The following is a 13780-nucleotide window of genomic DNA, read 5'->3' on the forward strand; positions in this document are numbered from 1 at the left end:
ATGAATATGCAAGGCTGCTTAAAAAAAATGAAAACCCAAGTTTAATCTTGGGTGTTAACTACCAAAGATTTTTGTATGAATTGCTTAGGGAAATATCTAGTCAAAAGATCAGGCCAAAATGCTGAATTTTACTGTGACCCTAAATTTTCTTGGACAGGCAGACTACATTTGTGATTGGTAGGGTTTATTTCCATTATTCCATGCAGCATCAAACAGAGAATACACTGGTGTGATATAGGTAGAAAAAACCCTATTCCACTAATAGTAGTGTTCACCAAAATAAGTCATTTGGATGACTCATGTCTCTAAAGAGCTTGATATGGGCTTTTCCTACAATACAGAACTAAAGCTCTCAAATAAGGACTAATTTGCAGACAAATGGACTCACATTTTTAAAATTGAGTCTAATTTTTTGGCTGTAAATATTAGAGCTGTGAGCATGTGCACATCAAAGAAAAGCAGATACCATGTATAAATCCAAATGATGGCAATGAATGGCACATATGCTTACCAAACGCTGTCAAGATCTGAATGCATAACATTAAAACAGAAAATGAAATGTAAAAGGTTTTTAAAAAATAAAAACAAAAAATTAAGGTTAATAGAAGCAAAGAAGGATTTGATCAAATCATACATGGGTGCTATGTTTAATTGCTGATAGTAGTTCTGACACTTATTGTAATTTTAGCAAACTCTTAAAAGGATGGCAACATATACAGTAAAATCTAATTTGCACCTCATGAACTCAAAATGGGTTATGAATTGGACACAGGGTGGGTTGAAGCTCACCATGCACTACTTGAAGAGTTTGCTGAGCAAATGAACCATGTCAACAGGACTGTAGGAGAATATCAGCCTACTCTGAAGCAAACTTTTTTTTTCCTGAGGAAGAGTGGCCCTGAGCTAACATCTGCTGCCAATCTTCCTCTTTGCTGAGGAAGATTCACCCTGAGCTAACACCTGTTGCCAATCTTCCTCTATTTTGTATGTGGATCACTGCCACAGCATGGCCACTGATAGACGAGTGGTGTAGGACTGCACCCGGGAACCGAACCTGGGGCCGCCAAAGCAGACCGCACCAAACTTAACCACTGGGCAACCAGGGCTGGTCCTGCAGCAAACTCTTTTTAAGCAATAGTCAGCTCTATACAATTTATGTGCCAAATAAAAATAAAATCAAAAGTGAAAGTCACAGAATCAGTCATAAAGCTGAAGGGATCCAAGAAATCATAAAATCTAATCCCTTCTTCTTACTGATGGGCAAAATTGACTTGGAAAGCTGAAGTGACTGGCCTGAGGACATGCACAGAGATTTAGCAGGGCACTCTCCTCGGCAAGTGCTACGTGTGCCTACTCAAAAGTACTAGATCTGTATTTCCTCAACAGTTACTCAGTGACTAATAATTTTAATGAATTCATACTGAACTGATGATTTCTGTTAGTCCAAATTAGAGAGGTTTTGACTCTAGCACCTAATTTCAAAGTATCATTCAAATTCACTGAGCCTATCACTTCTTTAACAGATGGTGATAGTCTAGGTTCTAGACATAGTCACTATACTCAGTAAATTCTTTTTGAACCTTAGCTTTGCTTCAAATTATGATTATAAAGAATGAACGACCATAAAAGAGGAAGCCCGGAAATAGCAAACATAGTGAAAGCAGCATGCAAGGTGGTGGGTTTGATTTTCCACTGTGTGGCTGTGGGAAGACCTCACCCCATTAGAAATTCTCGCCTAGAGCACAGCCAGGGCAAAATCATCCCAATGCAGGGGCTTGCCTGTGTTGTTACATGCTGGGAAGGTACTGGCAGGATCAATATAGCCTTTCTGGAAAACACTATGCTCCCACGTGGAAGGGAAGGAGGAGGAGAAGGGAATTCCCTCTCTTCAACTATTGGGCAAATACTGCAAAGATACGGCAGCTACCCTCTTCAATTTCAAGCATGAAAGGCCACTACGAATAAGAACTGAATAGGGCCAGACTCTGCTTTTGAAACAGGAAAAGCCCTGCTCACATCAAAGTACAGGGGTCCAAAGTCTGAAGTCCCAAGAACTCTGTTCATCCAGTAAAAATTATAGCCACGTTAAGTTTCCAGAAGCTTTTGCACATAAGTTCTCTAGTTAACCATGCACATAGGAAGTGATTCCTTACTTCAACAGTTCTATAGTTCTAAAGAAGTTGTGAGAACTAAATATTGTGCCTTCAGAAAAACGTTTTTGCAAAATAGCTACAGCTAGAGTATGTGTATGCTAGATCCAGTGCCTATGGAAAAGATAAGCCATGCTTCTAATACTAAAAGGTGTAATGACGACATTTTTTTACCTTTGCATTCTCTTCTAGGGATGATGTCTGAAAAATAAAATAAGTCCCAAAGAAGAACACAGTCCCTTCAAATGCAGCCAGAAACGTCCAATATAAGAAGGGGCCCAACTGTAGCATGGCATTGCCAGAAATTTTCCTATTGAGAAATGGAAATAAACACAGGTTAACGAATCTCTGTAGGCTGTTTATATAAGACATGGTGAAATGCCAAAGGTGCACATGGGGTCTGACCCTGTTATATAATGAAGGGAACTACCCATGAGGGGCTGGAAGGCTTTTGGTAAATGGCCAGTGGAGCCACAGGTTTATCTTCGTGCAATCATTTCCTGACTGAGGTATTGGAGAAAACTGTCAAAACACTTCTAAGTTAAAATTCTGGCCACTGACAACAATAACATCATCAATAATAATTAGTTTCCATTTATTGAGTACTTATTATATGCCAGAAAACTGGGTTAAGAATTATATATATAGTCCATTTTTATCCACATAAAAACCACATGACATAGGTATTCTTATCACTTTCATTTACAAATAATGAGCCTCAAAAAGGTGCATAATGGTTCCCAAACCATAACGCAAACTAGAATCACCTGGGGATCTTTAAAAACACTGATGCCTGGCTCCCACCCTCATTCTGATTTAACTGGCATGAGGTGTAACCTGGGCATCAGGATATTTTTATAGCTTCCCAGATGATTCTAATGTGCAGTCAAGTTTGGGAACTGCTAGTGTAGCAGCGTGCCAGAGTTCACTCAGTTAGTAAGGGACAGAGCTAGTATACAATCCTAGATTGACTTGATTTCAAATCATATGCTCTCAACCAAGCTACCACGGCTTTCCAACTACAACTGTTAAAAAATTTTTTTAATCAAGATTTCTTCCTGGGAATTTAACCTTTTTTAGGTCTTGGGGTGCCCTTTATATTTTTTCAATTGAGTCAAACAACATGTTTGAAGCTGTACTGTCATGCTTTGATAAATGGCGGTGGATAGATCGCAAGTCTACAATCTGTCAAAAATAGCACAATCTTCTTGGTACAAGTCAGAATGTTAAATAAGGCTACCGATTCTAACAGAGTATAGAGCTGCAGAAAGAAGATGGGTTCATGCATGGAATTCTTTTTGCTTCTATTTCAAACTGCTCTTAACATTTATCAAAAGGTATCTAATCACTCAAACAGCACACTTGTTGCCAATACTACCAAGAATGTCACCAGGCTGTATCAAATAAGAAACACTTTTGTAGTGTAAATGCAACTGATCTTATTCAGTTGGTATTGAGGATTGTGGGGTTTCCTGAAAAAATGGCAATTACCCAACTTTTACCTACTAGGGTTTCCAGGTGCATGCAGGAATCTGAAATTCAGGGGATGCATAAAGCAATGTGCTGCTGTTTGCCCTAGAAAAATTACAGGAGCTGCTTCCCAGAAACAAGTTCTCCCCACAGCCAGTAAGTCACATTCCGAAGGCAACTGGGAGCCATAGATAAGGCACCTCCCTAAAGATCCTTGCAGGAAGTGCCCAGCAACTGCCAGCCAATGAGGCGTTGGAGAATCACTGACTTGGGCTGAGGAAGGAAGTAGTTCCTGTCTTTCTAGACCATCTTTGGGAGTTACATTATACACTGGGAAGGTTGGGTTATAGGTGAAGCTTTCTAACTGCACTCAGATGAATGAGGAAGCTGGGGGAAATTCAGAATATGATAGCCAACATGCAGGGGAACATGAGAGTGAATGAAGATACGGGGAGCAGGTGACCAGCAGCATAGGCCTGAGCACCTCCATGAGACGGGCGGCAGCAAGTGTACTAGGACCCTTCTTTGGCCTTTTAAAGCTGTAGAAGAAACAAACTACACCTCTTCCCTCTATAGAAGAACTACAGTCAACTTTTTAATTTTCTCTTAAAAAATTTGAAAATATTCAATTACGTCTTGTTTCTCATCAAAACATTTGGGAAATGCCTCAGTCACTAAGACCCTGAAGGTGAAATCTGTAATATGCTACACAAAATCTACAAGATGCTACACAATGACATCAGTAATATTAAGTGGTACAACTGCAGAGAGAGCCACATATGAAGCCCAGGACTTCATATTTACAGGAATGCTCGGAGTAACGGAGCAGTCTACAATATGGTGCCAGGCCGAGAGCAGTGTCTCATCAGAGCAGGGAAAGCTGCATTTTGGGCTGGGCAATGGCTATGCCACAGCTTTCATGTCCGCATCAGATGTGGCAAGTATACCCTCTATGCAAAACTGTTAAATAATTCATGAGCTATACCTGCAGTGCAGTAAGTAACTTCATGGAAACCCGTACAATAATTTGTACTCAACAGCTTTCTTCAGGTTTTCAACATTCTTAACGTAGGAAAGTGCTCAGCACAGCCCTGAAGCTACGTGGAGGAGGGTGTTAGAATAGTAAGATTAATTGCTACCATCTACTGAGAACTTACTGTGTGCCAGGCACTGTTTTAAGTTCTTTTACGTAGTCACTCATTTAATCCTCAGAAAAACACTGTAATTAGGTGCTATTGTTACCCATATTTTACCAAAGATGAAATTGAGGCACATCTCAGTCAAGCAACCTGCACAAGATCACACGGTTAGTAAGTGGCAGAGCCAGGATTGGAGTGCAGGCGGTTAGATTGAGTTCTTGGTGGGACTGAATGGGAAGGATTCTGCTCACTGCTGCCCAAACCACACTTCAACCAGAGCAGCTGCACTACTGGGCTTCACTTTAGCTGTTGTCTGAAGACAGTCCCCGCTTCTCAGTGTTTGAAAACCACCAGCCTGCTGGAAAGAGCACAGGATGGCCAACTGGAGGACTGAATTCTGATCTTGGGTTGGCCTCTAGTTATACCCTGTGTCCTTAGGCAAGTCATTTCTGGGCCCTGGTTCCTCATTTTAAAAAAGAGGGTGTGAGAGCCGATGCTCTGTGAGATTTCCACCAAGGTTTCTACGATTCCCCTCTAGATCTAACTATCCTTTTGCATACAGGGCAAAGCAGAACATGGTAAACAATGCCATGAGGATGCAATCAGCAAACTCTAGATTGGGGGAACTCTACAGGATAAATGATCCAGTTTCATCAACAAATAAATTGCCAGGTTAACCTACAGATTAAAAGAAACTCAAGAAGCATATTAACCAAATACAATATATGGACCTTATTTCCTGATTCAAAGAAATATAATACAAAAAGAAATGAGTCAATTGAAGAAATTCAAACATTGACTCGATATTTGCTATTATGAAGTTGCTAAATTTTTTTTAGGTATTAAAGGGTATTGTTATTTTTTTAAGTCCTTATCTTTAAGAGATACATACTGAAATAACTATTTTACATGATGTTTGGTATCTGCTTCAAAGTAAGTCCATGATAGGGCCAGCCCCGTGGCTTAGAGGTTAAGTGCACGCGCTCTGCTGCTGGTGGCCCGGGTTCGGTTCCCGGGCGTGCACCGACGCACCGCTTCTCCTGCCATGCTGAGGCCGTGTCCCACATACAGCAACTAGAAGGATGTGCAGCTATGACATACAACTATCTACTGGGGCTTTGGGGGGAAAAAAATAAATAAATAAAATCTTTAAAAAAAAAAAAGTAAGTCCATGATAGAGCAGACAGGGTTATTGATGAAAACAGGACGAGCCCTGAATTGACAATTGCCGAAGTTGAGTGGTGATGACAGGGAAGTTCACTATATTGATAGTATTTTCACCGCTTCTGTGCATGTTGGAAATTTTCCATAATAAATATCTTTAAAATGATGACAAATTTTATAAATCTAGCTAAGTCTAACAATTAGTAAATATGAGTTTTATGAACTATATTGGTTAAAAAAAATCCCTTAAATTTGTGCACCTTCACTTCATACAAATAAACCACCAAGTCTCTCTATTGCATTTGCTATCCACTATTTAGCAATGCTCACAATCTGCTGTAAATTAAAATCTTTATCCTTAGCTGCAGGCTTAATTTATAAATGTCCAAATGAGTCATAGGTCAAGCAACTGAGGCCAGTGCCAAGTCCCCCATCCACAGAGAAAAGTATCAAAATGAATGTAACGGCTTGATGAGTTACTTATTTTCTTCAACAATAGAGTTTTAGAATAAAAATAAATAAAAATAAATAAATAAATAAATAAATAAATAAATAAATAAATAAATAAATAAAAAAGAATGGGGCTAACGAAGAGGGGGAGGCTATGCTTCGGGGCAGTTTACAAGAGAAAGCCTAACATAACATCATCAATTCAATCCATTACAGGTATAAATTAATAGTGTAAACTACCAAAGATTTTTGTGTGTGGCTTTTTGTTTTGGTAGTTAAAGTATCGTGTCTTCCTCTAAGACTCCAGAACTTTATGACAATGTAGGCTCAAGTTTTAGGAATTAGTGATTTTGAACTAAATGGTTCACACACATTGAAGTTTAGGACCTACACCTAGGAAATATGTCATTTTCCTGTTGAATGGTCTGGTTTAAGTAGCTAAAAATTCAGAACAGAATCATGTAACCAAACCGGGTGGGTGGTTCAGTGTCCTTCCCACCTGCAGATGAAATGAAACCCACAACTTTGAAAATTCGAGAGGGTTTTAACTATACGTTCAACTTACATATACAATCGGGGATCTGAGGTCAGAGTGTCAATGTTGATGTGCTGTTCCAGTAGACTGTAGGCCAGGATGGGCAAGGATGTGAAGCAGATATTGTACATTGTAAGGTAAGCGGCATCATACAGTGGCTGAAATGACAGACAACAGAAGAGAAAGAAATGTACTGTAACAATCATCTGTGAGAGGACATTTGTGTGTTTGGAAAAATCACAAGCTAAAACAAGACAGTTTCCTTTCGTGCTTTTTTCGATAGCAAAGGAAGTTTTATACATAAGGTCACTCTAACTGGTAACTATAGAAAAGAAACTAACATATTGTGATGCATCATATTAACATACCCTCCCCGTTAAGAGGAACTTATTTAGAATGGTTACATGCTGTAAGCTCTATTTCTAACAGATATTAACTAATAACTTTTCAAAAGATTTTAAATATAGGCAGTGGCCAGCCCGTGTCATAGCTTTTTTTGGTTAATATTTTACATGATTTTTGGGGGCCGGCCCCGTGGCTTAGCAGTTAAGTGCGCACGCTTTGCTACTGGAGGCCCGGGTTCAGATCCTGGGCGCACACTGACGCACCGCTTCTCCGGCCATGCTGAGGCCGCGTCCCACATACAGCAACTAGAAGGATGTGCAACTATGACATACAACTATCTACTGGGGCTTTGGGGAGAAAATAAAGGAGGAGGATTGGCAATAGATGTTAGCTCAGAGCCGGTCTTCCTCAGCAAAAAAAAAAAAAAAAAAAAAGAGGAGGATTAGCATGGATGTTAGCTCAGGGCTGATCTTCCTCACAAAAAAAAAAAATTACATGATTTTAAATATCACTATCACCTTCTACAGGCTATATTTATGATGTTGAATGTAGCCATTTACTAAAGATTAAATAAATATATTCACAAAAATAAAGCTAAAGATATGTACATTGGCATGACTTCCAACTCCTTCTGGTTCTCTTTTTTTTTTTTTTGTGAGGAAGATCAGCCCTGAGCTAACATCTGTGCTAATCCTTCTCTTTTTGCTGAGGAAGACCGGCTCTGAGCTAACATCTATTGCCAATCCTCCTCCTTTTTTTCTTCCCCAAAGCCCCAGTAGATAGTTGTATGTCATAGTTGCACATCCTTGTAGTTGCTGTATGTGGGACGCTGCCTCAGCATGGCCAGAGAAGCGGTGCGTCGGTGCACGCCCGGGATCCGAACCTGGCCCGCCAGTAGCAGAGTCCGTGCACTTAACTGCTAAGCCAGGGGGATGGCCCCAACTCTTTCTGGTTCTGAATTCTCCAGGCTCCAGATCAAAATATCCAACTTTCTGCTGGCTGTCTCATAGGCACCTGCAACTCATAATGTCTAAAACCAAACTCACTACCTTTCCCCTTAAATCTGCTTTCTCCTATGTTCCCCACAATGTTTGCAACCCTAGTGTCTACCTTGGTGCCACTTAAATGCCCAAGAAATATTTTGAAATGAGTCATTCTCCTCCTACCTCATTAGCCGTTACTTCTCAGTCTGCTCTTCTCCCCGAGCCCTCTGTTGGAGTGTTTCAGCACTTGGTGTTTGGAACTTTATTTATACTCACTCTCTATGTGATCACATTCAGTCTTGTGGTTTTAATACTACCCATTCACTGAAAATCCCCAAATATCTATCTCCAGCCTAGACCTGTCCACACATACCCAAGAGGAGATGTCAAATGGACAGTTGGATATCTAGCATATTTCAAACTTATGTCCAGAACTGCACTCCTGACCTGCCCTCACCTCAAATCTGCTCCTTTTGAAGTCTTCTCCATCTCAGGAAAGGGCAACAAATCTTTCTGATCAATCAGAACAAAAATCTTGGATTCATCCTTGACTCTTCTTTTTCATACCCCACACCCAACCAATTAAGAAATGTTTACTGGCTCTATCTTCAAATACATTGAGAACCACATCACTTCTCAGCACCTCCACTGTTACCACTCTGCAAGCCTCCTAAATGGTCTCCCGGCTTATCCCCTTGACCTACAGTCTATTCCCAACACAATGACCCGAGTAGTTCTATTAGAAAATAAGTCAGGGGTCGGCCCTGTGGCGTAGCGGTTAAGTGCGTGCGCTCCGCTGCTGGCGGCCCAGGTTTGGATACAGGGTGTGCACCGATGCACTGCTTGTCAGGCCATGCTGTGGCAGCATCCCACATAAAGTGGAGGAAGATGGGCACGGATGTTAGCCCAGGGCCAGTCTTCCTCAGCGAAAAAAAAAAAAAAGAGGAGGATTGGCATGGATGTTAGCTCAGGGCTGACCTTCCTCACAAAGAAAAAGAAAAGAAGTCAAATCAAGTCATTGTTTTGTTCAAACCCTACAGTTGATTTCTTTATTAAAAAAAAAAAAGTTCCTACAATGGGGTGGCTATAAAGCCCCACTCAGTCTGGCTTCTACCTTTCTGACCTCATCTCTAATCTCTCCTGTTCCTTGCTCATTCCACTCCAGCAGCAATGGCTTCCTTGCTGCACCTCCAACATGTCAGGCAAACTCCCGACTTAAGACCTCCTTTGAACTGGCAGTTGCCCATGCCTGGAACATTTTTCCTTTAGATAGCCTCATGGCTTACTCTGTCACTTCCTTCAAATCTTAGCTCAAGTGTCACCTTCTCAGTTAGACCAAGCTTGATTTAACTTGCCAGCCCCTCTCTCACAGACACATTTTTCCCCTTTACCCTATTTTCTTTTTTCCTATAGTATTAATCACCTTCTTAACTTACATTATAAATTCATTATGTTTACTGTCTCTCTCTTCACACTAGAATTTAAGCTTTTCGTGGGCAGGGACTTTTACTTATTTTATTGACAGCTGTAGCTTGAAAAAGAGCAAAGCAGCCCCTGACGTGCAGGTGCAGGCCTGGCACTCACAGCTAGGCATTGGTGTTCTCCTGTCGAACATGAACAACTCCACAGAACAGCAACGTCAAACAAGGCCACACTGTGACCATGATGGATCGAGACGAAAACAGGACCACTCCATAATCACATTTGAACACAGACAGAATATGAATATTGTTTCAATCACAAAAATGAGCCACATCCCCGTTCTGGCAAATATGGGTGACTGTTGCTTCTTGACCAATGACAATGTTAGCCTCTTTCTAGTCACAAAATTACCCCGGCTTACTGACAGCACTCAATCTAGAGCAGGGCCCCATTCCTTAAACTCTTCCCCAAACCAGCTAACTCACGCCCAAATCATATTATAATAAGACTTTTCTAACACCCTCTTCCTGAGAGGCCCCAATGTTCCTCATGGTGTACATTCTTCCTTGCTGCATCGAGTAATAAACCCAATATGTTTATATCAATAAACATATTGATCAACTATATGTGTGTTCTTGGTGGTCTTTGGCTAGAGGACTTTTGACAATCTTGAGCTCCTAGAATAGAACTTGGCATACAGAAAGCATTCAATAAATACTGGATGTATGAATGAGTAGAGATTGGAAGCTGTACCATATTTGTAAAAGACTGATCTAATATTGTAAATCTTCCTTTATTGAAAAAAAATTAAGCTATTCTATGAACCTTGTTTTGATGAAAATACTTACCGAGTTCAGTATTTTTCTACAGTGCTAGAAGTTGTCATACAACCACTATCTGTGGCCTGAATAAATAATATCCCATATTCATATGTATTTTTAACACATACAAATGTTCTTTAATAAATAAAATGCATTTAAATGTGACACAAGTTAACACAGTTAATGCATTTTTAAATCAATGGCCACTAAAGACACAATTATTATCATAAGGGGGTTGACTCGAAAAGGTTGGGAAGAACTTGAACAGAGCATTAGTTCATTCATTAGTTGACTTCAAAAACATTTACTGAGTGCTTACTAAGTGACAAGTACTGGGGACAGAAAAGAATCATGCCCTGTTTGCCAAGGACCTCAAATTCTAGTGGATGAGGCAGAGCGGTGAGTGTACAAGGACCTAGGGGAGCCCAGAGGAAGGGATCACAACTCTGGCCTGCAGTAGAGACAAAGCAAGAGATAATACATGCAACATTCTCAATGAAGTTAAACATACAGCTCTCCATAGAACATGGAGGTACGTCGCACATACAAAGATTTAAGCTCAGCAAAAATATTCTACTGAATTAAAAAGTACCTCAAAAAGGTATTACATTCCTTTTAATTCTCAAGGGAGAGGACTAGTCTGTTGGCACACAACACTACATTTTCACTGCAAACTACCCATTTTCACTAATGAGAAAATTGGGGGAAAAAAACAACTCAGATTGACTGGTATGTAATTTAGTTTGGAATTTCATTCAAACAAAAGAGGCATCAATCTACTTTTGATACACTATGGTACTCTGAGGTTACATGAGAGATAATTGTAATTCTTAGATAGATAATTAGAGGAGACAGAATGTCCTCAACACAAACAACAGGTTTACTTGATAATACTGTTTTTTGTTAAACCTGTTACAACTGTTTTCTTTTCACATAGAAAAAAGACCAGTCCTATTCTAGCTTTGCTAAAGAAAGAGTTGCTTTTTGCTTCAATAATCTGAATCCCGGTTCCATTTTGACATTCTCCATAGCACGCTCTCCAAGTTCTAGGGTAGCAGAGAACACCCGATGTGGACCTGAGTTGAAAAAGGCTGACTACTTGTATGTAATCTAAAGATTTTTGCAACAAAGGTTGCTACGTTCAGCACTAGCAAAAGGTCAAAGTCAAAAATAAAGATATTGTGGAGGTTGGCCTCGTGGCGTAGTGGTTCAGTTCGTACGCTCTGCTTTGGCGGTAGGGGTTCGCGGGTTCTGATCCCGGGCGTGGACCTACACACCACTTGTCAATCCATGCTGTGGCAGGTGTCCCACATATAAAGTAGAGGAAGATGGGCACGGATGTTAGCCCAGGGCCAATCTTCCTTAGCAAAAAGAGGATTGGCAACAGATGTTAGCTCAGGGCTAATCTTCCTCACCAAAAATAATAATAATAATAATAATAAAGATATTGCACATCATGTCACCACCTCAGAGAGACTTTCCTTTTACCTGATAACACCTTTCCTCTAAGATAGATGTGTGACAGCTCCTTCCCTCATCGCCTTCAGATCTCTGTCCAAACCCCACCTCAGCACAGAGAACTTTCCAGATCATCTTCTCTAAAGCAGCAGCCCTCTTCTGCAGTCACATTCTATCCATTTATTATACTTTATTTTTTTCCTTCAGAGCATTTATCAGTACCTGACATAATGATTTGTCTGATTGTTGTCTGTCTCTCCCCAATCACAATACTGCAAGCTTCATGGGGTAAGAGTTTTGTTTTGATCATTGTTGTAGCCCTAGCACTTACCCCAGTACATAGTAGGCACTCAAGAAATATTTGTTAAGTGAGTGAACCTACCAGTTGAGCAATTGAGGAAGCCAAACATCAACTTCTATGGAAACCTAAGCAGTTAACCTACTCAGACCCCAGACAGCCCAGGGTCTGAATCCCAGCCGGCTTTATAAATAAGTCCTTTCTTTCTTCATACAACTTATGCTTGGTAAACATATTTTAAAAGGATGATGAAGCAACAGACTCTTTCAAAATAAAAACAATGTTCTAACCAGATTAAGCCAATTTCCCTTCAGCACTTTGCTACAAAATTTGAAGTGTCTTTTTAATACTTGCATTCATCCGAGGAAGTGAGGAATTAGAAACATTTTGATCAATAGTAATCTGAATGTTTAAGAAAAGCAGTTTCATCAGAATTTATAAAACTTTCTGTACTAATACTGTTAGTTTTGAATACAAGAAGGCTGATGGTACTTTCTACAGCTGGCAGATAATTCACTCATAAAGTGATCTGCTTAACTGGCACCATGAGGCTGATGACCGTCACTAATGTAAGAGACAGCATATCAAATGGCAGAGGTAAGTTCAAGAGAAAGAGAGTAGTCGCATCCTATTGAGAAGAATACATTCTCTTAAAAATACTGCCAAGCAATTAGGAAAAAGTCAATTCCTACCATGAGGAATGAAGCATGCCTTGAAATTTAGAAACTCAGTCTCTAATACCTGTGGTGATGTTACCAAGTAGCTCAGCTTGGCAAAATTACTGAACTGCTCATAGATTAACTACGAAGTTTCTGAGTCATTGAACATTATAGCTCCTGTATTTAGCTATATTTCCACGAGAAGCAATGCAAATTCCATTTCAGTTGTTGAAACAAACCTACAAACATGCCTACTCATCCCACCACTCATGTATCAAGTTGACATATAGAATATTCTTTACGTAATAAATGTTCAGAAAACAATAGAGGGCAAATATTATAGACTTGCTCAAGTAATCCAAGGCTTTATATAGGAATCACTGCTTCTTGGCCAGCTTAAAAGATCAATGTTTTTCTAGAAAACCAACCTGAGAAACTGCAAAGGTGTGAGATTTTATTTGATGAAATATTAAACTATAACATTTTAGGATTATTGGAAAATATTGCATACACTGATAAAAAGAAAAAATAAAGTAAAATACTCTTTTTAAGGTTATCTCAGCTCCAAGAGGATGTACCAAATAACTTTCAAAAAGAAAGTAACGATACCAATATTACTAACGCAAAGACATAAACATTTGCTATTATCAAAAACCAGGCCAAGATCAACTGTTGAACCAAAGAAAAAAAATCCGTTTACTTTTGACATACCTCTCTATTTACAATCCAATACATAAAAAGGTAATTTATTAATAGCAAATGTAAACTCCATTATAACAAATAACTAGGGAAACAAACCTGTTGTGAGAATCCACAGAAGAACTGGTACAAAAATTGTGGCAAAATGAAACAAAGGTTCTGGAAAAAAATAGAGAAAAAGGTTAAT

General features: G+C 39.6%; 1 protein-coding gene across 4 annotated transcripts in view; it reads right to left on the bottom strand.

The window, feature by feature from the left end:
- ATP11C (ATPase phospholipid transporting 11C) overlaps positions 1–13780 on the bottom strand; it is a 172400-nt gene that overhangs the window by 17124 nt on the left and 141496 nt on the right. For all 4 annotated transcript variants that reach the window (XM_058536868.1, XM_058536867.1, XM_058536870.1 and 1 more), the window contains exons 23-25: positions 13693–13752; positions 6939–7066; positions 2325–2460 (exon numbers count right to left, since the gene is read on the bottom strand). In XM_058536868.1, coding sequence (XP_058392851.1) covers positions 2325–2460; positions 6939–7066; positions 13693–13752 — 324 coding nt within the window. The remainder of the gene's footprint in view (positions 1–2324; positions 2461–6938; positions 7067–13692; positions 13753–13780) is intronic.

The sequence above is a fragment of the Diceros bicornis genome, chromosome X (assembly GCF_020826845.1).
Source record: "Diceros bicornis minor isolate mBicDic1 chromosome X, mDicBic1.mat.cur, whole genome shotgun sequence".
Lineage (NCBI taxonomy): Eukaryota > Metazoa > Chordata > Mammalia > Perissodactyla > Rhinocerotidae > Diceros > Diceros bicornis.